The 21,852-nt window shown below is 34.0% G+C and overlaps 4 protein-coding genes and 1 long non-coding RNA gene across 10 annotated transcripts; 2 read left to right on the top strand and 3 right to left on the bottom strand.

Annotated features, from left to right (window-relative positions):
* Nucleotides 1-245: 245 nt before the first annotated feature.
* LOC130503277 (uncharacterized) lies at nt 246-1,356 on the bottom strand. The gene is made up of 4 exons (XR_008940723.1): nt 758-1,356; nt 593-653; nt 453-517; nt 246-365 (listed from the first exon to the last, which is right to left on the bottom strand). It is a non-coding gene; the product is annotated as an uncharacterized LOC130503277 (long non-coding RNA).
* A 392-nt stretch (nt 1,357-1,748) lies between these two features.
* LOC108814803 (nuclear pore complex protein NUP50A) lies at nt 1,749-4,552 on the bottom strand. Of its 4 annotated transcripts, XR_008935719.1 has the most exons (4): nt 4,423-4,552; nt 2,771-4,117; nt 2,454-2,534; nt 1,749-2,197 (listed from the first exon to the last, which is right to left on the bottom strand). XR_008935719.1 is itself a non-coding variant. In XM_056988707.1 (3 exons), the coding sequence occupies exon 2, from the start codon at nt 4,070-4,072 to the stop codon at nt 2,777-2,779; it is 1,296 nt and encodes a 431-aa protein (XP_056844687.1). In that variant the 5' UTR covers nt 4,073-4,117; nt 4,423-4,552; the 3' UTR covers nt 1,750-2,197; nt 2,771-2,776. The 4 variants fall into 4 exon arrangements, 3 of the variants coding, with proteins under 3 accessions (XP_056844687.1, XP_056844685.1, XP_056844682.1); XM_056988707.1 differs by lacking the exon at nt 2,454-2,534 and having other exon boundaries at nt 1,750-2,197; XM_056988705.1 differs by lacking the exon at nt 1,749-2,197 and having other exon boundaries at nt 2,269-2,534.
* An 825-nt stretch (nt 4,553-5,377) lies between these two features.
* LOC108806595 (coatomer subunit beta'-2) lies at nt 5,378-11,796 on the bottom strand. 2 transcript variants are annotated; one of them, XM_056988694.1, is made up of 25 exons: nt 11,647-11,796; nt 11,320-11,340; nt 11,162-11,223; nt 11,004-11,058; nt 10,753-10,789; nt 10,308-10,633; nt 10,077-10,208; nt 9,835-9,983; nt 9,580-9,648; nt 9,156-9,306; nt 8,991-9,056; nt 8,656-8,844; nt 8,402-8,542; nt 8,184-8,258; nt 7,915-8,091; nt 7,738-7,829; nt 7,534-7,650; nt 7,267-7,381; nt 7,110-7,181; nt 6,786-6,982; nt 6,610-6,703; nt 6,434-6,540; nt 6,208-6,340; nt 5,888-6,121; nt 5,378-5,664 (listed from the first exon to the last, which is right to left on the bottom strand). In XM_056988694.1, exons 1-24 carry the CDS (start codon nt 11,647-11,649, stop codon nt 5,930-5,932), a joined length of 2,772 nt encoding a protein of 923 aa, XP_056844674.1. In that variant the 5' UTR covers nt 11,650-11,796; the 3' UTR covers nt 5,378-5,664; nt 5,888-5,929. The 2 variants fall into 2 exon arrangements, with proteins under 2 accessions (XP_056844674.1, XP_056844678.1); XM_056988698.1 differs by having other exon boundaries at nt 5,962-6,121.
* A 3,229-nt stretch (nt 11,797-15,025) lies between these two features.
* Nucleotides 15,026-16,251, top strand: LOC108806585 (uncharacterized). The gene is made up of 2 exons (XM_018578740.2): nt 15,026-15,251; nt 15,737-16,251. Exons 1-2 carry the CDS (start codon nt 15,026-15,028, stop codon nt 16,249-16,251), a joined length of 741 nt encoding a protein of 246 aa, XP_018434242.1.
* A 2,542-nt stretch (nt 16,252-18,793) lies between these two features.
* LOC108860834 (xanthoxin dehydrogenase) lies at nt 18,794-20,703 on the top strand. Of its 2 annotated transcripts, XM_056988691.1 has the most exons (3): nt 18,794-18,920; nt 19,060-19,255; nt 19,704-20,703. In XM_056988691.1, exons 2-3 carry the CDS (start codon nt 19,212-19,214, stop codon nt 20,509-20,511), a joined length of 852 nt encoding a protein of 283 aa, XP_056844671.1. In that variant the 5' UTR covers nt 18,794-18,920; nt 19,060-19,211; the 3' UTR covers nt 20,512-20,703. The 2 variants fall into 2 exon arrangements, with proteins under 2 accessions (XP_056844671.1, XP_018490222.2); XM_018634720.2 differs by having other exon boundaries at nt 18,878-19,255.
* Nucleotides 20,704-21,852: the final 1,149 nt, after the last annotated feature.

The following is a 21,852-nucleotide window of genomic DNA, read 5'->3' as shown; positions in this document are numbered from 1 at the left end:
AATCATTCAGAAAGATATATATTCTAGGAAAATTTTTTGTTTCAAAAAGATGTATTTTTCATGTTTTCAAAGCATATTTTGTCAACTAATAATGAAAAATTGTGTGTTTCAAAAACATTAATTGCATTTCTTGAAATCCTATTGGTTTAAAAATATAGAAAATATAAAATTACAAAAAATTATGCATTAATAACTAAGTTTTAATATGCTTTCTTAATAAGTGTGAAAATCCTAGAAAATGCATCTTTAAAAAACAGAGGGAGTATATAAAAAGAACAAATATTTACCGAAAGTAGACCCTCTGCTGCTCTATCATACGGATGCAAGACCTTTGGAGCATCTCTAAACGATGTCTGCTGCACAGCCTGGTTCTCAAAAAATAAGAAAATCAAATACGAGAAACTACAAGATAACAAACTCATACTATATAATATTAATGAGTATATAAATACCTCAGAGGGTTTGCCAATGGAGTACCCATTCGGATAGAGACTCAATACAAAGGAAACTTCATGATCTGCAAATAAAGCACCCAAATTTAAATATAGCTCGAGTGCAGCAAAAAGCATACGATTCTGTCAAGAAGCTTAACCTGGAGACACATGAAACAAAGACGACTCCGAGAACCCAGAAGCAGCATCACCAACAATGGCCTGAAATTAAAAAAAAAAAACACAATTCCTCAAAAAAAAATCAGATTTTTTTCTTCACGATGATCTCAACTTCCAAAACCAGAATCAGATTTACATACATTTACCTTTTGATTTAGCTGGCGGAACGATTGATTTTCGGATTCAGCTATTCTGGAGAGTCTGGAGAAGAAGCAGATTCAGTCGAAACCTTCGGCCGGAACTTTCTACCAGTCCTCGATATCATAAACATCACACCCATCCGTTCGGTTCCCACCAGAGAACCTTGTGAGATAGTGAAACGTTGTGAGCTCCAATTGCGTTGGAATCAGATCGAAAGAGGAGAGGAATCAAGGAGAATCCACGAACTCTGACACGTAGATAAGATTAGGGTTCATAAACATCTATAGGTTTAGAGATAATACAGAGATACATAGATAGAGAGATCATTTTGCTGCTGACTGGGCAACGATTACCCGTAAAGAGAGTATGCCTACCTGGATAATAGAAAGTGATGGAGTCTGGCGAAGAGAGTGATAACGATCACCATCGATTACCCGGTGACTTCGTTAGCGTTTGTCATAGAGATTGTCTTGTTCGTTTAAGCTCGTCATCATCGTCGAATCTCGCGCCGTAAAACTCACCACGATCTCGCCGGAGAACTCCTCAGCACCGGAGAACTCGTCAAAGAGGGGGAAGAAGATATCTTTAGGTTTAATTAGTTAGGGTTATTATGGTATTTTACCTATTAAAATTTTAATGGTAAAATTGATTAGTGTATATATGAAAAGTGGTATCATAAAAGTGTTATTTTTGGAAATTTCTCGTTGAAATAAGGCAAAACAAAAATTCAAAAAAATATAAGTTATTTTTGTGTTTGACTCAAAGTTTTGAGTCATTTTTGAAAGAACCCCTATAAAAAAAATTGTTACAAAAAAAAGAACCCCTATAAAATTTTGGCTCTTTTTAGATCTTTGATACAAGTTTTGGATAAAATTTTAGATATATTTCAGATATTTGAATATTTTTGAGTTTTTAGGTATTTTTGGATTTCAAATATTTTCGAGTCAACAGGTCTATCCTGAATTTTTTTCGAGTAACATCTTTTTTTTTAAACACTGATTGATTATATTGATTCTGAAGATTACATCAAGAACTTGTACATGAGAACATAACCAGTCCGGCGATTACAAGTAAACCCGGAAAAACAGTCCGGCGGAGTAGACAAACATCCCCGGAAGATAATATGAACACATAATATGAACACATAATACTAACCGAAAGACAAATACAACACAAGCTTACAACTAAGACATCATGAACAAATAAAACAGATCCAGAATGGAGATAGAACAATTGCATGTAGACATAGAAAGAGAACCTTGGAGAGACGATGGAGACGATCTTGATCAACCCATCGAGAAAAGAAACTTCCTATGGTGAATGGCCCAAACAATTGAAAGTCCGAAGCAGCAAGATCCGGGAGAACAAAGGAACAATCTATTTTTCGAGCAACATCTATTCTGAGTATTTCAGAGAGTTTTTAGATTAAAAATATCCGAACCGACCTACGCCAAAACACGTACACAAAAGTTACAAAGTATACCCGAACAAGTACCCAAAAGCTACCATATATTTTGATTATATATCTGAATGATCTGACCCCGAAAGAAAAACCGACACAGACCCAAATCGATTTTTTTTAACTATATTGTTGAGTTCATCTAACTTATAGTTGAGTCCAAATGTTTAAATGTTTAAGATCTGGGTCCAGGCCCGCTAATAGTAAGTGACATATGAATGCTTAAGCCCATATTATCTCACATTTATTTAGCACAGTGTCGTCAGTTGGTCTGTTTCTGTCTAATCCGGCGAAGTTGTTAAAATCTCTCTCTTAAGAACGACCTTACAAAACAGGATCAAAGACAGATATAAGGAAGCATACAAATGGTTCATATAAATAGAGTAATAAGCAGATATAAAAGTCTCAAGGTAACCCACCAAGTCTCAACAATTGTAGAAAAGAAACAACAACAAACTTCTTCAAATCTCTAATTTTCTCTGCCTCAAAATTCAACTACTCGAATGTAACAAAACAAAGACATAAAGGCAAAGAGAAGTATAGCTACATGTTTCTTTACCTTTCTTCAAGCATCTGTAGCGGTAGGAGAGTTCTCAGGTGTCTTCAAAGGAGGAGCTGTTTCAATTGGTTTACTACCCTTATGTTTGTCAACAGCTACACGAAACTCTTCCACGATCGTTGGGTCTTTGAACTTGAGCGCAAATGTAGAGAGACCATCTTTGCCTTCACTATTCACACAAGCGAATGTGATTCCTTTCTTGTCCATGCTCGCAAGTTTCATCTCCGGGTAGAGACTCGCGTTTAAGATCAACCTGTAGTTCCCTTTAGCTCTCATGACTAGCCTCGCTTTACCACCGTTACTTGAGACGTTTACCTTGACTTCTCCTTTACCGCGCTCTCTCCATCCTCCGTCTTGATACTCAAACATGATGGAATCAGCTGAGAAGGCAGCATTCTCGTTCTCTTCTCCTGTTTCTGTTGAAACCTCTTCTTTTGAAGGAAACCCGCTACCTTCACTCTTCTTGATGATGGATGCACCGAAAAGAGAAGGGGTGTTGGTGGTTGAAAGGCCTAAACCAAAGGGAGATCCAGAACCATCACCAAACGAGAACTTAGGAGCAGAAGACTCTGTAGTGGCGAGCCCTGTGAATGCGTTTTTGCTACTTGAGTGCTGTTGGAACGAAGTCATTGAGCCATTCTTATCACCGTTCTTCTCTGCTTCATCACCTTCTTTTTCTTTTCCCTCAGTCTGATCACCAACTGATTCCTTCTGAACAAGATCCTCAGTTTGGTCTGTTCCTTGGACAGTCTTGTCTACATCATCATCAGATGTCTTTCCACGCTCATTATCATCTTTTGTCGCTTCCTCAGCAGATTCTTTAACATCATCATGAGTAGTCTGGTCATCAGATGTCTTTCCACGCTCATTATCATCTTTAGTCACTTCCTGAGCAGAGTCTTTGACATCATCAACCTTCTTCTTACTCTCAACTTCATCACCGTCCTCATCTGCATCAGTTTCCTTTTGATTGTCTTCAACTACGGCTTCAGCAGGAGCCAACTTAGACTCAGCCAGAGGTGGAGTTGTTCCAAAAGCAGTTGAAGCAGGTGCAGTAGGGAGCAATTGAATTCCAGCAAAGGGATTGGTTGTTGCTGCAGCAGGTGGTGGAGCAGAGGAAGGCTCTTTGCGCTTGACTCTGACGATTCTCCTACTAGCCAAAACCTCATCACTGGCTTTCTTGAAAGTCCCACTCTCCAATCCAGCTGAAACATCATCATCATCATCTGGATTCTCACGAGATATCTGCTTCAAAGCACCTCTCTTTTTTGAAGGTGGCTGAGCGTTTTCTGAGTCTCCCATTTGGAAAAATTGTTTTTGAGTGAATACAAACAAACAGTCACACACCTACAAAAACAAAAACAAAAACAAAAACGCTATTGAAATCAAGAACCCTAGATGAAGAAAGGAAAAGAGAGTTTACAGATCTACAACAATAGTGAGAATCTGTTGTTAACCTATTAATTAATCTACAAAAGGGTTCGTCTTTTGCGTTGTAATTCACTATTGAAATCAAACGAAAATAATAACAAGAGAGATTAAACAAGTAGTGATTTCAAAACCCTAGAATCGGAGCAGCTAGTCCGAGAAATTACGAGTGAAGAAAGGAACGTGAGCGGCGGGCGGAGAATGTGAAAATGAGAGGGACTTACGGAAAGGAGCAGCAGAATAAAAACCTATCACCGGAGGAGCGAACTGGTCTCTCTCTCTCTGTCTGATGAGGTTAAGTAGAAGAAAATATTATTATCGATATTTTTTTTATTATTATTCTTTTGGCTTTCGGGACATGTGTCAGTTTCTTATTATTGTTTCACACAAAGGTTCGTATTTCCTTCTCCTTTCAGAAAAATACATTGCATCAGTCCATTATTCGATAATTCTCGATTCTTTTCCCAACAATAGTTATAGTCTCTACTAATTTAAAGAAAATCAATTCATAACACACAATTAACCTTAATTACAACCTACTAATTTTAAGAAATGCAATTCATAAATACACAATTAACATTCAAAATAACTGAAAGAAATTTAAATTTATCTGCTATTTTTTTTCTAAAATGAAAAATTATTTAATAGAGCTCATATTTACTCAAATATAATTTTATAAAATATCAATCTCTAATTATAAAATAAAATATAATTTTTATTCTTTTATAAATAAAGAAAAATAACAATTTCTAATTTTAAAAATGGGTTAAAATGCTATTATAAATCTCTTTATTTTGTTCAAAGCTATTATAAATCTTATTGTTATGAGTTGAGTCACACCAATAATTTTTTTAATAATTTTTTATAATTGTTGATATCTCGTAAGATTATAGCTTTCTTATTTATTGAAATTTGTTTTATATCTATTAGGTTTGAGCTAATTCAACGAATCAGAATCCAAAGTGTTCCTAGGCCATGAAAGATCTAATCTTTTCACGTTATCAAAAATAAAACCGCAAGACAAACAAATGACAAAAGAGGACAACTGATGGGTAGTTTTCTTGAAAAACAAAGCTTCGAAAGATTATTCATCCAACAACGACAAAATTAAAACAAATCATTTCAGGCCAGAAGATAAAACAAACAATCAGATAAAATTTGAAAGTATTTGCAAGAAAAAACAGAAAACAAAACCATGTACTAATAAGAATCTCAGTCTCAGTGCAAAACAGACAAACATAAAGTAACACTACCGTTTCCCTTAACTCTCTTTTCATCTAAATCATCAAGAAAAAATCTTATAATATTCAGAGAAAACAAAAGGACTTGTTTTATTACAGAGGACTCAAAAACACCTCAAGGATGCTCCAATATCCGAGTCTGACTCATATGAATCCTCAGAAAGAGAAAGAAAGTTGATACATCTCCATTGTTGCAGCCAAACTCCTACTGGCGTGGTGTAAGCACTGCAAAAACACACACAAAGAAACCAGAAAGATCTGTAAGTTTCAAAAGTTGAACAGCTGAAACCCGAGAAACAATGTACCTTGCCAAAAAAATATGAAGTAGATAGTTTCAAAAACCATGGTATTATGTTTCCTAAAGGCAAATGAATTCACAGAATCACGGAAACAAACAAAACATGTTCTAAAAGGCGGCATTATCTTTTGGGGGAATCAAATTAATCACCAGAAAGACAAAAAAACAATTCAGCCTTGTCCGAACTTGCTATTAGGCTGATGGGTTTCCTTCATTATTCGTACCCCACTCTTCTTCAGCTTCACTTCCGTTTACAAGCACTGCTCCATCAGTTGAGTCACCATCAACAACAACTCCTTCTTCTTCTTGCTCTTCGTGGTGATGTTCCTCTACACCCTCATCATCATTCTTTTCTTCATCTCCGTTTTCTTCTCCTACCACCTCCTGGTAATCAAGAAAACGAGTTGGTTAATACATTACACAGCAAAAATGAACCGAGTGTCACTTCGTTGGAAAAGAAAATGGGTCACCTCGTGATCCATATCTCCATTTTCAAGTGATTCCTCCTCTTCCTCAACTTGCAAGTTTCTAAAGGCTTCCACGAGGGTCATTGAAGATCTATCCGCATGACTAGGATAATTTTCTGCTGCTGTATAAACTCCCCTGTAAACGAAGAATAGTCTATTTAGAAGATAGACTTGAACATCTCACTAGAAAGTGAATGCAGTATGTACAAATGATATGCTGCTTGCTTACCTTGTCTCTGCAGCTTTTGCTTCGACGGAAAGAGCAACTTGCCAATCATCAAACAGGTTTGAGTACTCCTCAGGATCAGCCAAAGATTCTGCTGCTTTTGAATTTATCTGTAGGACAAGTGAAAATTTGTCAACATATCTCTCCTTAACACCAAACAGCACAAGGACAAGAATAACCTTGCTGAGATCTTTCCTCCAAAGAGCTACTATCTCAGATACTTTGCTCGGAAGGTATGATCTCGCCATTAGAGCAGCTTCTGGTATCCGGTTGCTGGGGAAAGAAAGTATTGTCACACAGATAACCAAAGCCACACTAGTTTTGATTTCCAAAGTGAATACTACTAATGAATTACCTCTCCACCAATAAGTCCAGACAATCTTCCAATTTGCCCAGCATGAATAGGCAAAGAAAGGCGACATTGTTCTTCCCTTGCTCTTTAGCAAGTGTTGCAAGTTTTAACACACCTTCAGCATCTCCCAGAGAAGAGTAAAGCAGTAACAAGCCACTCAGATCCATCGCATACTTCATGCACTCCTCTGCTAATTGCAGCTGTTATGATGACATGAAAACGCAAAAGAGTTACACCAGAGACAATCCAGAAGACAGGAAGTAGATAAGTTTAATACTCCAAGATTATGTTGCTCTCTGCTCCCACTTAATCGAATAAAAACCATACCTTCCCAGATGACATCGCCAACTCCCCTAATTGCTTCCACTTAGACTCGCTCTGTACTTCTACAGCGATTTCCTACAACCATTTAATAGAAAAACACGTTAATATATCACCACAACAAAAGAAGTAACAATGCATAATCATTACACATTATTCATACCTGTGCAATTTCAAGTCTACCCAGTTGTATGGCCAACTCAAATCTGTAGTCAGGATCTGTTGCAATTTCTAGAGCTTCTTCAATCATGCCTCGCGACTCCAAGAAATGAGCAACACTGACAATTGGAAAATTTTCCGAAATAAATAAAGAGAATGACCACGAAACAACCATTGATAAGTGTACAGCTATGCTTAACATTAGAGTGCATAGATCAAGTCGCAGAAAATAATCACAATTAGGCTGACTTTAGTAATTGATAACAAGTACCTGTTATGCTGATCTTTAGGAATTGTAGGTAAGATTTCACTGGCTTTGTCTAAATCCCCTCGCATCACAAGAGTCTTGTACTCAATCAGGCTTAGCAGCAAGGTGTATCCTATTACACTGCATCCCCAAATAAAAACAGGAGAATAGAAATCAGAAACGTCTTAACCAAATCTGAAATAAACATTACCAAATTAAGGCACTTACTTGAATTCTTTGTCTACCAAGAAGACCCGGCTTTGACTTGCAAGATAGCCCAACAAATACATTGGTCGGTCCAAATGATACATTGTGGTTACCTAGTATCAAGATGTTAGCAACTATCATCAAAACAATTTTCTTAACAACGGTCAAACTAAAGTAACCAAGAGATATGCATTATACCTCGCCTCCGACGCAATAGTTAAGCTTCGAGGAAGAGTTGTTGTATATGAAACAGTCACCAACCCATAAACCTGTCCTAACACGTTCATCATTCTCATGAAGAACCTCAAAAGCATCCTCAACACCTTCTTCCTCAGTAGATCTTCCACTATCAAAATGTGAGTTTACTAAGTCGCGCTGTAAAACAGGAACACCGTAGTAAGCACTGGCATAAAGAATACCATATCGAAATTCACAGATAAAAGGTATTTGTTGGACAGGATCCTCACGTTGTATTTCAAGATGTAGAATGACGTGTCACTAGCAATGGCTAGTAAGTCACCACTGTCAGCCCAATATAGATTCTGCAAACGTTACATGGGAACACTAAGTATGGAGACAAACGAGGACAACCTCCAACTGAAGGTAATGACATTAGCTTCAACTATATCAAATATGTCTTGAAGGAAACTTCTCACAACAAACTGAGCAAAGTTATCTGGGATACCTTTACAGTGACGTCAATACGTTGAATAAGCCTACATTCAGCCCAATCATAAAAGCAGATGAAATCATTTGAACACATAGCTAACAAGGTTCCTCCAAAGATCTTCTCAGTTGAGAAAGTGGGGCGGATACTCTTCTTTTCCTGAAAACATCTTTTGTGAATGAGCAAGATACGAAAATAGTGATCTCCTAGACAGTTAGAAATAATAACCATGCTCTAACAGAATTCTTAGGGCAGACAAGGCGAATACGAACCTGGAAATTTTTGCTAAATGTCTTAATCTTTGATGAGCTTTCTCTAACCGCACACTCACCATCAGACGACCAAACAAATTCCAGTCCAGAACCAAATGACCTATTTCTCCAAGCCAAAGCAGTATAGATTATATACTCGCCGTCTCCACAGACTACAACAAACCTCCCATTCGGATTGTGCCTCAAGCTCTGAGATTCAGAATATCCAGATTTTAGACACAAATAAGTCAAGAACAGATATATATTCACGGCTTAGCGATGCCCACAACATCACGAAACCATTGAACAGAGTGCAGAATTCTTTTTGCCCAAATAAATTATATAATAACACTCACTTGTGGATATAGATCACAGGTCCCCAGCTCTTTAACAGCCAAGGGCAACCTCTCTCCATCTGTAACCTAATTTAGAGAAGAAAAACATAACACCATCAGGCAAACAAATAAACAAAATAGGTCATCATCTGGCACAGAATAAGAGGAAATAAGAACGGAGAATACCTCGTAATCTGCACCAATACTTTTGATGTTCGCAGTTTGAATTTCATTATGCTTAGCCCATATGATTTTTCCAGTATTGTCCATGCTAGCAACAGGAACTTCTCGTCCCAGTTTAACCATGATGGTTCCTTCATCATATCCGATCACAACCCTGTGAAGTGAGAACAACAAAGTTTATGGTTCCGAAAGGAAAATTTCAATGGAGTTTTAAAACAAGTAGAGCTCTCAATATCTAAGAACCCTAATCTTTACAAATCCTCAAAGTTAGGGAGTAGAAAAACAACCATAAGGGTTCCAAAAAACAAAGAAAAGGTTCATTGATTGTTGTTTTACTATCAACACAAGAGAACATTTTACTCCCGAAAAATAAATCTGACAAGCATCAGTTATTAATCAGAGGAAGCAAAAAAAAACAAAAGCTTACCGGCGTGAACTTTTAACGTAACCAATGGCCCAAACTCTCTCGAGGCCATAATTTAATGTGTTCTCTAGCCTGCAAGAGAAAACAGACATCAGTAAGTTTGAATTACAGACGGAAGGACAACATAAGTAATTGGTAATAGCAGAAAAATGAGCAAGAATGAAGCCCAACTAAACATGGTTTACACAGGCATACAAGACGTATTAAATTAATAAATTATCAAAATTTCCAACAAACAAAAGGTTCATATCAAGATACCTGTACGTAGTTGAATGCCAAATGCGAACAGTGCCATCTTCAGAACCAGTGATTATAATTGGAAGCTCTGGATGGAAACATACCGCAGATACGTTGTGTGTGTGCCCGTCCAGGGTCTGGACACAACTTTTTGTTTGATAGTCCCAGACCTGATTCCCGAAATTCAACTAGTAAATAACCTGAAAGCACATAATATCCCGTAGAAATGTATCATCTAAAAGAGCAGTGAAGATGAAGCAGACCTTAGCAGTGTGATCATCAGAGCCTGTAATTAGATAGGGCTTGTCGCCACCAGTGAAATAATCCACACAATTGACTCCTTTCTGATGGGCATCCAATGTAAAGTTCGGGTCTGGAGAACCAAGATTCCAGATCTGGAGATGAAAAACATGTAAACATAGAATGAGCTAACACGTTTGGGAAACATCCGGACTAAGCCATAGTCGAATTAAAAGCATAGAGCATTTCAGAACCTTTATAGTACGATCAAGTGATGCACTGGCAAAAGTGTTGGTGTCTTTTGGATTAAATGTGACTTGCATCACATAGTGCGAGTGTCCCTCGAATATCTGAGTGCATGCCCAACCCTTTTCCCAGTCCCAAAGCTTAATGAGCATATCATCAGAAGATGACAGAACATATGGAAGGGTTGGATGAACAGCCACACATCTGATGTAGTCTGAATGAGCCTCAAACACTTTAACCTTGTCCATGGTGTTGTAATTGTATACACGGATATACAGATCATCAGCTCCAGCCACAACCCATTGCTTTCGTGCAATAAACTTGGCTGACCGAACTGCAAAGTCATAATACAAGAAATCAGTAAAAGTAACAAACTAAACAAGACTACATAACAAGAAAGAATTAAAACTAAAACGCTATAACTAAAGAAGCAAAAGAACGAAAATTGAATACCTGGTAAATCGGTCACCTCGAAAGATTTTGCCATCACCTGAGGAACATCAAGCAAGATTCAGATAGGAGGAAGTTTCAGGAATAATTAGAAAGAAACAGTAAAAAATCTATGGTAACACTGCGAAATCTCATAGAATACACTGAGAAAAATAATCTTTCAGCTGCAGTTTAGGTCATTCCATTTCACAAAATTGTTCACTGAAAAAATATGCATAAGAAAACAGATAAAGAGAATAAAGTAATTCACACACCTGTGTCTGGTAGTTCCAAATACACAAGGTTCCAGTATACAAACTTGCTAAAATCCTGCAAAACAGGTTCCATTCAGTCACTAGTAGTGTATAAAATAAAAGGTAAAAAAAAACTAAAAAATTGTCCAACTCCACAAATAAGAAAGCTTGAAAGTTACCATGGTTCTGTAGGATGCAGATCCACAGATTTCACTCTCTCAGACCTTTGAGCTAATTTTTTCTGATACAAAAACAAAAAAAAAAAGAACAAATTATTAACACAGAATAAAACCAGAGTGAATGATCTACAAGAAGTCCTCAAGTAAAGAAATAGTACCTTGATCTCGAGCCTGAGCGGCTGTTTCAACCAAAAAAAAAAACCAGAAGTCAGTACTAGACTAACAAACCAAAGATCGTAAATCAAAAACAGATCAAAATCTTAAATCCCGATTCCAGATCTTCATCATAATCCTTGATTCAATTCCACAAACCAAAATGTACACTCGATTTCATTCCATCAACATTAAACACAACTCGATATCAGATTATACAAAATCGAAAAGCGATCTGAGATTACACGATCCATAACTCAAATCACGCTTAGATTCACTCGAGATCTGGAGATGATCGAAAGAGTAGAGAAGGAGAGATTGTCACTACTCACCATGATTACAGCGGAAGAAAGGATGTTGTGCCCTTCGGATCTCGTGTTATCTTCGCTTAAATCTGTGAATCGGAGATCGAAGGACGAACGACGTTAGCTCTAAGAAAGTGCTAACAGAGAGAGAATTTTTTGCTTAGGAATTAAGAACGACTGAGTAGGGGAATTTTACGGAATTGCCACTGTAGGTTGGGCCTTCCTCTTATAGGCCTATTAATCAACTTAGTCAAAAAAAAAAAGAGCCGAATAATAAAAAGGCTAGGCTTGTACAAAGATCTTAAATGTAAACTAGATTTTGACCCGCGCTTCGAAAGCGCGGATATTATTTTTCACTTTTATGAAATATATTATTTGTTTATAGTTATTGAATGTATTTAATTTTGTGAAATTTTCTTTATAATAAATTTGACACATAAGGTGTCTCTGGTAAACTATGTGCTTCTCTAGCTTTATTTTATTCCCCTCCAATCAACATATTTATTTTACTTGCAGTTAAAATAAATGTTTTAGAACGCAACTTTACAATATTTTTACATTAATATTTTGTTTAAACAATGTGACATATTTCAATATTAATTAAATATTTACATTTTTATTTAAACTAAATTTTGACCCGCACACTCGTGCGGGTGTATATTTCAAAAATATATTGCTATTTATTTTTCATGTCAATATCAAAGCTGAATAAAAAATTCAAATCTGAAGAACCGAACCGATCACGATCCGAAAGAGTAATACCAAACCCCAACCAAAATTGATTAAATATCCAAATTATTCAAAATTGTGATATTTAGACAACCGAAACCATAACCAATTCGAACCAAAGTATTTTGGATATCAAAATGTATCTGAAAAAGATTTATATACTTATATATATATTAATTATTTTTAGTTTTAATTTTTATAAAAAACACCTAGAATATATATGATACTTTTAGGTTGGTTTAAATATTTGAAAATATATAAAATAGTCAAATATAAATATCTAACATAGTGGAAGTACACTCAAAATACCAAAAATATTTAAAATAATTATTGATTTTTGATCCAAAATTTAAACCAAACCAATTTATATGTTAAGTTTAGGTATTTAGACATATGTTATTCAGATTTATATACAATATATTATTTTTTTATAGATTTTAAGAAATTCAAAATATATAATGAATTTAAAAAAAAAAATTTAAATGGGTTATCCGACCCTGAAGTGAACCCGCAAAGATCCGAATATAATTCGAACTAAAATTTAGAAATATCTGAATCGGGCTAAAATCTTTGACCTCGGAAACCCAAGACCCAAGCAGATCTGAAACGAACCCGAATGGATACCTAAACGCCCAGTCCTAGTCATAACTGAAATGTAGAAATATATGAATGGGCTGAAATATTTGATACTGGAAACCCAAAACTCAAACAGATCCGAAACGAACCAGAATGGATACCTGAACGCCAGCCCTAGTCACTATTATGTATCATATATATGTCATCATATAATTAATTGTATTGGCTCATTATATAAATAATAGAATAGCCTTTCGACAACAAAAACCATATAATTAATTATGGTTTTTATAGATATATAAAAACCATAATTTAAGTTAATATATAAAATTAATCTTTTTTGTATTTTTCTTATATATATTGAAAACATTTTTAATAATGGTTATTGGAAAATATTTTAGTGAAAATATTTTTTTTAGTATATGCATATTTTAAATCAATTTTTGATATAAATCAACTAAATTATTATTTTGATTGAAATACGTATATAAAATTTAAATTTTATTTTATGATTATTTTAGACAAAACAATGTTTTTAGGTAATTATATTAATCCATTTTGTATATTTTAAAACTGATATAATGGATTTCCAATTTTTATTAATAACATAAGCCATTATTTTCTTCTTCTTGACATACTTTTATCCATGTTTCAAAGTTTTAATTTTTTTTGCATTAGTTTTCTGTGAGTTATTATTAATTTTATGATTTTTGTTTTGAAAATTGAACTCTTGAAATTTTTATATTTGAATAAACTAAATAAGATAATAATACTGTTTTTAAATTTTTTTTTATATAATATACTATTTATATTTTAGTTTATGTTTTCATTTTCACCATAAAAAATTGTAAATGAAAAGATCTGTAAATATAGTGATAGAATTGTAAATAAAAAGAAATATAGAAAGAAAGTTGTTTAATTTATTATAAAAACAATGGCTAAATGTTTAAATAAAAAGAAGTATTAAATTTGACATTCATGTTTCTAAGCAATTCTCATTTGTTATTAATTTATTGAAAATACAATGGCCAAATGTGTAAATAAAAGAAAGTACACATCTCTACTATCCATGTTGCCAAACATATCTCATTTATTCTAATATCCTTGTTTCCAAACATCTTCAATTTGTACTTCAACTTTAATAATATAGATAGCTATAAAATTTGGTTGAAATTTTGAATATGGGATTTGCAAAGCTACAATGCTTTGGGTAATCATGCATACCCATTCGAGTTTGGTTCGGGTCTATTCAGACTTCGAGTTTTCGAGTTTGAAGATTTTAGCTCATTTAGATATTTATAAATTTTAGTTCGGATTTAATTTGCATCTTTGATGGTTCGGTTTGGGTTCAGATAATAGTTTAAATTATTTTAAAATTTTTGAGTTTATATATACGTAAGTTTTTTTAAAAAAATAATAATAATAATAATATATTACATATAAATTTGAATAATTAATGTCAAAATATCTAATTTTAACATAAAATTCTTGTTTGATTTGAATATTTAAGTTAAAAATCAAAATATATTTTAAGTATTTTTGGTGTTTGGAGTATTGTTTGGGTGTTTTAGGTTGTTTACTTTTATTATTTATATATTTCAAATATTTTGGACAACTTCAAAATATCTTATATATTTTAGACACTAAATCTAAAAATAACTTATATATTTAAGTATATAAATCTGATTCGAATATATTTGGATACCCATAATATTTCAGTTGGAACGGGTTCATTCTGAATTTTTAAAATTCTAAAAATTTGAACTCATACGAATATTTAACCAGTTTCGATTCGAATTTGGTATGGATTGGATCCAGTTCGGTGAATCCGCTACAGATTTATTATCTCCTATCTCTATTTTTTTCTTTTTCTTTTTTTGTTACATATTTATTATTATTTAAAAATAGGGAAGAAAACATCTTTATACATTCTAAATTTAGACTTCAGAGAACTATTCTTAAGCTTTCTTTCTACTTTAGAAACTTTAAATTTGGAGAGTTTCAAAAGCTAAACATATAACACAAGTTTATTGCTCTAAATTTTGGCAACTTCTTTTATTTGATCGTTTTTACTTTTTTTTTTCATTTATTCTTTGACAGTATGGTGATGGATAGAGAAGAAAGAAGAAGAAGAATCATGGAAAGAGGATCGGATCGCCTAGCTCTAATCACAGGCCAATTACAAAATGTCGATCCTTCGTCGCCATCGTTTTCTTCCTCATCATCAACTTCTCACCAACGTACATACAGTGAATCTTTCATGCCACAAACTCAATCTGAGCATCGTCAAATTCGAGAAAGTCCATCTCTTAAGTATCAATTCAAAGGTACACAAACTATAGTATATTTGCTCTTGTTTTATTATTGGTTGATGCCTCCTTTTGTGCGTTACGTTTACATATTATAATATTATTTTTTGCTCTCACCAAGTGAAATGATAATGTTTTTTTGACAAAAAAAAGTGAAATGATAATGTTGTTGTTACGAATTTGTTTTAAGCTCAAACCCAAACATAAAAAGACCTTAGTTTGCATTTTTTTTACACATTGCATTTTGTTAGGCTTCACAGAAATTTAAACACCATGCATTAGCTATGAAAGTGTTTGTTTATGTGTTGTATAGATTGTACTTTCGATATAATCTTATTTTAGATGTCAAAGTGCAAACAAACTCGAATTGACTCTTACTTTTGGACAGTCAAATGCTTTTCTAATTATATTAGATGTCAGACTCATAACACACTTGTTTTTAAAAATAGCTGAACTGGTTACTGGCTATTGTCCCTGATTTATACTCATCATGATGAGTGCAGAGGAAGTAAAGCCAAGAGAAGAATCAAAACTCTCAACCACGCTTCACAAACCCCTAAAAAGTGAACCAACAAAACCAGAAGAAACAACATCAGTAAAGAGTCAAAGTCAACGACCTACGACTTTCTTTAGCTCCAAGAAACTCAATGCTTGCATCATAAGCTCAGAAAGAAGTCGGAGTATAAGCTCCCTCACAATAGCTGTGTTTGTGATTTTACTTCCGAGATTGAACATCATAAGATCAGACACTATCTTAGCTTTGAGACCTCTTTGGTTGCTTCTGCTTACAGATTGTGCTATAGTAATGTCTCATCTCACCACAGAAGCTTCTGGAGGAAGATTGAGTCATGAAATGGAAGAAGAAGTTAAGAGTAAAGATGGTAGTAATGGTGAAAATTGGTCTGATGCAGAGAAGCTTCTTGAAAGAGGAGTTGTTGTGTATCAAGCTCTACGTGGAATGTTCATAGATTGTAGTCTTTATATGGTGGTTGTTATTTGCGGAGCCTTCCTACTTTGAGGTTTTTATTTCAATTTCTTTTTGTTGGAATTTTATTCGATTAAGTTTAATTTTCTTTCATTCTCTTACGTGTCAGAAGTTTTATTTGGAATTTTGTTTTGATTAAACACCTGGTTTTCAGTATCCTTTTGGAGTATTAACCATAATAATCTATTTTATTACAGAATTATACTGCAGTCTTATTCGTTTATATTTTTCCATCTTGTTTAATAGGTCTTCTACAAAGTATTGCGAAAAACAAAATGGTGTTTTTGTTAAAAAGTCTCGAAAGTAGGCCAAACGAACCTTTTAAGTCATATCCAAGCTAAAGAAAGAAAAGCTAGTAGCCATTTTAAATCTTGAGATAAGATTAAAAACATCACTTCTAAGAACATACAAATCTTACTATTATGATTAATCAGCTGACTGAATGTTAGTCTTGATATATTTAATAGTGAAACGCTTAGGGTGGCCAATCACAAAGATCTTTTCAAAAAACAAACAAATTACTATAAAAATAGTAAAATAGAAGTTTCTGTTGGTGTAATATATGTAACCTCAGAAATATAAGTTTTTTATTAATTTGAAAATATCTCAGACTTATAGAAGCATTCGGATTAGTATCCAAAAAGAAATGCATTTTATAGATATATTTTTTTCTGGTTATTCAAACAGGCCGAAAAAAATTATATTTGTATAGATATTCACTATAATGTGATTTAGTTTCATGTAGCTGACGGATTGATCTAGAAAATTGTTGGAATCTTAGATCTTTACTTTACCATTCAAACCATAAGATCCGGGATAAAAATATAAGTTTATCTATTTAAGATGAATAACAAAGAGAAGCTTAGAGCGTAAGTAATATGGTCCACTCCCACAGGCCATGACTTATCCAGTCACTTCATTTCCTCTTCATGCACCATATAATTTTCTCAAACTTTTTTAATTTAATATTATAAATCTTTTTTTTTTCAAACCCGATAACAGGGATACAATTTTGGTTACAAGTTTGACTTGAACAAAAGCACATAAATCAAGATTTTCTTAGTGTAATTTTGCTCTTACATATTCCCGGTGTGTTCCACTAGACCAAATTTTAAATCTTTGAACATCAGTTATCTCTCTCGATCTTCGACGGAAATTACGACAAATAAAAAATTCTTCTCGTTTTTTCGGATGTTTCGGATACCAAAATCTTTTCATGTCGTCTTCAGAATATCTTCCTTCAGATGGACTTGTAAGCTCCACTGTCGATTAAGCTCCAAATGCAAATACAGAGGAGTTGGCTGAAGACACTTACAAGAAAGTAACATACTAACTGGACTGTACAGACTCCGCTCCACCACAGAAACCGCACACCTACAACTGTGACCAAATGGACCACAACCAACCAACAATGAACATGATACATGAATCGGAAACGGGAAGACAGCATCTATTGAATCAAAGCGAGCTCTATTGACCTGCAAATTGAGTAACTAGCGACACATACCATGAGAGTGAAGTGATTTCCACGGTAAAGAGTAGGGTGGGCGTTCAGGTACTCATTCGGGTTCTACTCGGGTATATTCGGATTTCGGATTTTCAGGATCAAAGATTTCAGTTCCATTCAGGTATTTATAAATTTCGATTTAGATTTGGTTCAGATCTTTGTGGGTTCGATTCGGGTTCGGATAACCCATTAATTAAAAAAAATCATTCTATACTTTAAATTTCTCAAAATCTATAAACAAAATAGTAGATTACATATAAATTTGAATAACATATGTCAAAATACCTAAATGAACATATAAATTGGTTTGGTTTGAATTGAATAGATAATAAATATATATATTAAGTGTTTTGGTGTTTTGAGTATAATTTAGATATTTCATACATTTATTTTTCATTATTTGTATACATTTCTAAGTATTTTGGACAGCTTAAAAGTATTTTACATATTTTGAGTGTTTTTAATATACATTAAATCAAAAATAATTAATATATTTAGGTGTATAAATTTATTCCGGATATCAAAAATACTCCGGTTCGGGTTAGATTTGGTTTTGATTTTTAAAATACCAAAATTTTAAAACCATTCGAATATTTAATCAATTTTGATTCGGATCCAATACTATTTTTTCGGATCGAGTTCGATTTGGTTCTTCATATTCGGATTTTTTGTTTAGCCTAGAGATAAGTTGCATCACCATCTAGTGTCACCAAAGGCGGTAGAAGACAGATGACAAGCTAAAACCTAAATTTTAAAGTATTCTATAAAATGTCAAAGTTAATAACAATTGATTTAAATAAATAGATTTTGAATAAGTTTAAAATTATGGTTTAAATAATAGTATCTTTGTCAACAATAGTAAATATTTTAAACAAAAATTAGTTCATACTCTCAAAATTTATTTATAAATTTTATGTTGGTATATGCCCTAAACACAAATAACTTGCCAATTTGATTAGCGATGCAAAAAAAAAAGTCAAGGTGTAAAACAAATCTAAAACTTGCTTTTATCTAATGGGCTTAAGGCTCATACCCGAACACAGCAAAGCGGGGTGAGTCCGGTCCGTAACGGCGGTTTCTTCACATGGTCTCTTGGCTTTATCATCTTTTTATGTTTTTAATTAATAAAGGCAGTGCTGAGAATAAACGCAACTCGGAATAAAGAAAGAAATCAAAAAGAGAAGAATTCAGAGTGGTTCTCTCTCATCTCTTTCTCTCCATTTGTCGCCACAGATTCAACTCATTTCGAGTGGGTCTACACATGGTCTTTCTTTCTTTCTTTCTGTAGTCAATGATTTTTTAATTAGATTCCTCGTTTGGATCTTTGATTTAAGGTGGTGTAGTTAAGAGTCGGATTTGTACAAAACGTGTCAAAGCTTATCTAATCAAAAACCACAGAGAGACATATAAGTCGTCTACAGAGAGAGTAGAGAAGCATTTGAGTAGGGTTTCAAAGCGGCGCAAATCAGTAGCTATCATCATCATCATGTCAACGGAAAACATTCAACACTCTTCTCTCCCTACTCAAAGGTATCACCTTTTCTCTCTTTTCTTTTTTGATCTCTTGCTCGCTGAATAATACTCTTTGATCAGTCACTCTTTTAGATCTTCATTTTTTATTTATTTAAAAATTATGAATTTTATATGCCGTGTAGTCAATTTTCCAGTAACCCAATCGAATGTATTTTCAATACACTAGTGTCTTTTGGTCGGATGAACAACAGATTTGAGATCTGTTTAGTTGTGTTTTGTCTGATTCGGATGTCTTCTGTCTCATGCCGAATCTTTTGATCTCTGTTGGTTTCAATCTCTCTGGTCTTTATTTTTTTTTTTTTTTTTACATTAAAAGGCTAATCTATCACTCATTATGAAATAAGTCATATTATAGCACATTATAATTATTTTTAAAAATTAAATATTATTATAATAATTATTTTTTTTCCTAAGTTTCATTTATAGCACATTCCTTTTTGAACAGGCTTTTGGGTAAAGTGGCATTGATAACCGGAGGAGCCACAGGGATCGGAGAGAGCATCGCTCGTCTCTTCCACAAGCACGGTGCCAAAGTCTGCATCGTCGACGTACAAGACGATCTCGGAGACAAACTATTGAAAACACTTGTAGCGAACTCGGAGGATGAGTCAGCTTGTTTCATCCACGGTGACGTCACACAAGAAGACGACATCAGCAACGCTGTTGACTTCGCCGTCAAACGTTTCGGGACCCTCGACATACTCATCAACAACGCGGGGATAAGCGGAGCCCCGTGTCCGGACATCCGCGACAACAGCTTGAGCGAGTTCGAGAAGGTCTTTGATATTAACGTGAAAGGAGCTTTCTTAGGGATGAAGCACGCGGCGCGTGTGATGATCCCTGCCAAGAAAGGGTCGATAGTGTCTTTATGCAGCGTTGGTGGCGTTGTGGGAGGCGTTGGTCCGCACGCTTATGTTGGCTCCAAGCACGCGGTTCTAGGTTTGACCAGGAGCGTTGCGGCTGAGCTAGGACAGCATGGGATACGCGTTAACTGCGTTTCGCCTTACGCTGTCTTGACTAACCTCGCGCTGGCTCATTTGCCTGAGGACGAGAGGACTGAAGGCGTGGTCGCTGGTTTCAGGGGTTTCGCTGCTGCGAACGCGAATCTGAAAGGTGTTGAGTTGACTGTTGATGATGTGGCGAACGCGGTTTTGTTTCTGGCGAGTGATGAGTCGCGGTATGTGAGTGGTGATAATCTGATGGTTGATGGTGGGTTTACTTGCACTAACCACTCCTTTAAAGTTTTTAGGTGATCATTTTTTCTGTGTCAATGTGTGTCAAATAATTTAGCTATGGAGCTCATTGTTGTCAATCTGTGATCTTGTTTTTCTATCTACGATTGCTAGCTTTTAGCATTTGTAGAGAGTTTTTACAAAGTCATGGAAGAAACATAATTGTTTGTTGTGTTACATTTACTTTTTAAATAATTACTGCTCATTACCAAATTTTTTATTTATTTGAGCATTAAGTGAAATCAAACATACTTTTGATCCAAAAAAAATGAAATCAAACAAACAATTATGTCAAAAATTTCAGGTAAATATGTTTACATTATAAATTTTAGAATTTTAATTGATTTTTCCATGAAATGTTCACTTTTAATGGATCAAAAACATTAGAATATTCAATTAGAGAAAACCGGCGTATATAGTCATAGAAGCAATTTATATTAGTAAACTATTATCCATCTATTTTCTGTTCTGAAATTGTTCATATATTCTATGAAACTCTACTGTATAAACTTATGCACTGTGTCAGATAAATGATTCTTTTATCTGTTTTTCTCGTCTTCTCTCTAATATTTTTGTCATCCTTTCATATGTTTTTTATTCTCCATTCACTTTCGGAATATGTTCTCAACTTCTCTAATAATTATTATACAAAATTCTATCATTCCACATCCACTCACTATTAATTTTTACCTTTTATTTCATATGTTGTTTTAAATCTCCTTCTAGGTCTGGTGTCGCAAATTTTGATTTTCTCAATTGGGGGTAAAATATAAATACAAGGTACAATCTTGATTATCTCTCACCGATAATGTCGATTTCAATTCCAAATCGCTTTTCATTTTCAATTTTCAATGATAAAAATGTTCTTGTGGATCTTTTATTTCTTGGATCTTTATTTTAGCCGATATTTTTATTTTTGGTAACATTTATTTTAGTCTATATTAATTCACTTATCCGAAAGTAATAATGTTATATTGGATCTTCAATTTTATCGATTCTTATTTTTCCACTCTTTCAAAAACATATATATGTATAAATATTGTGTTAGCTATTAGAACAATGCACTGCTAAATGATAAAATGTTAATAAGATGTTAAAAAGTGCATGTTGTTAATTGATACATGGTTTGTTAATTGATAAATAGTTTTATCAATTTATACATTGTTTGATACATGATTTGTTAGTTGATAAACTGGTTGATACATGTTTATGGGGTTAATAGGTTGTTTGATAAAATGTTTGTTATCTGATAAATAATTTTTTACTTGGTACATATTTTGTTAGTTGATACACAGTTTGATACCAAAATTTTGATAAATTGTTGGTATAATGTTACAAAATACTTCGTTAATTCCTACATGG

The sequence above is a fragment of the Raphanus sativus genome, chromosome 1, assembly GCF_000801105.2.
Source record: "Raphanus sativus cultivar WK10039 chromosome 1, ASM80110v3, whole genome shotgun sequence".
NCBI classification, from domain to species: Eukaryota; Viridiplantae; Streptophyta; class Magnoliopsida; order Brassicales; family Brassicaceae; genus Raphanus; species Raphanus sativus.
This window is presented reverse-complemented; position numbering and strand designations above follow the sequence as displayed.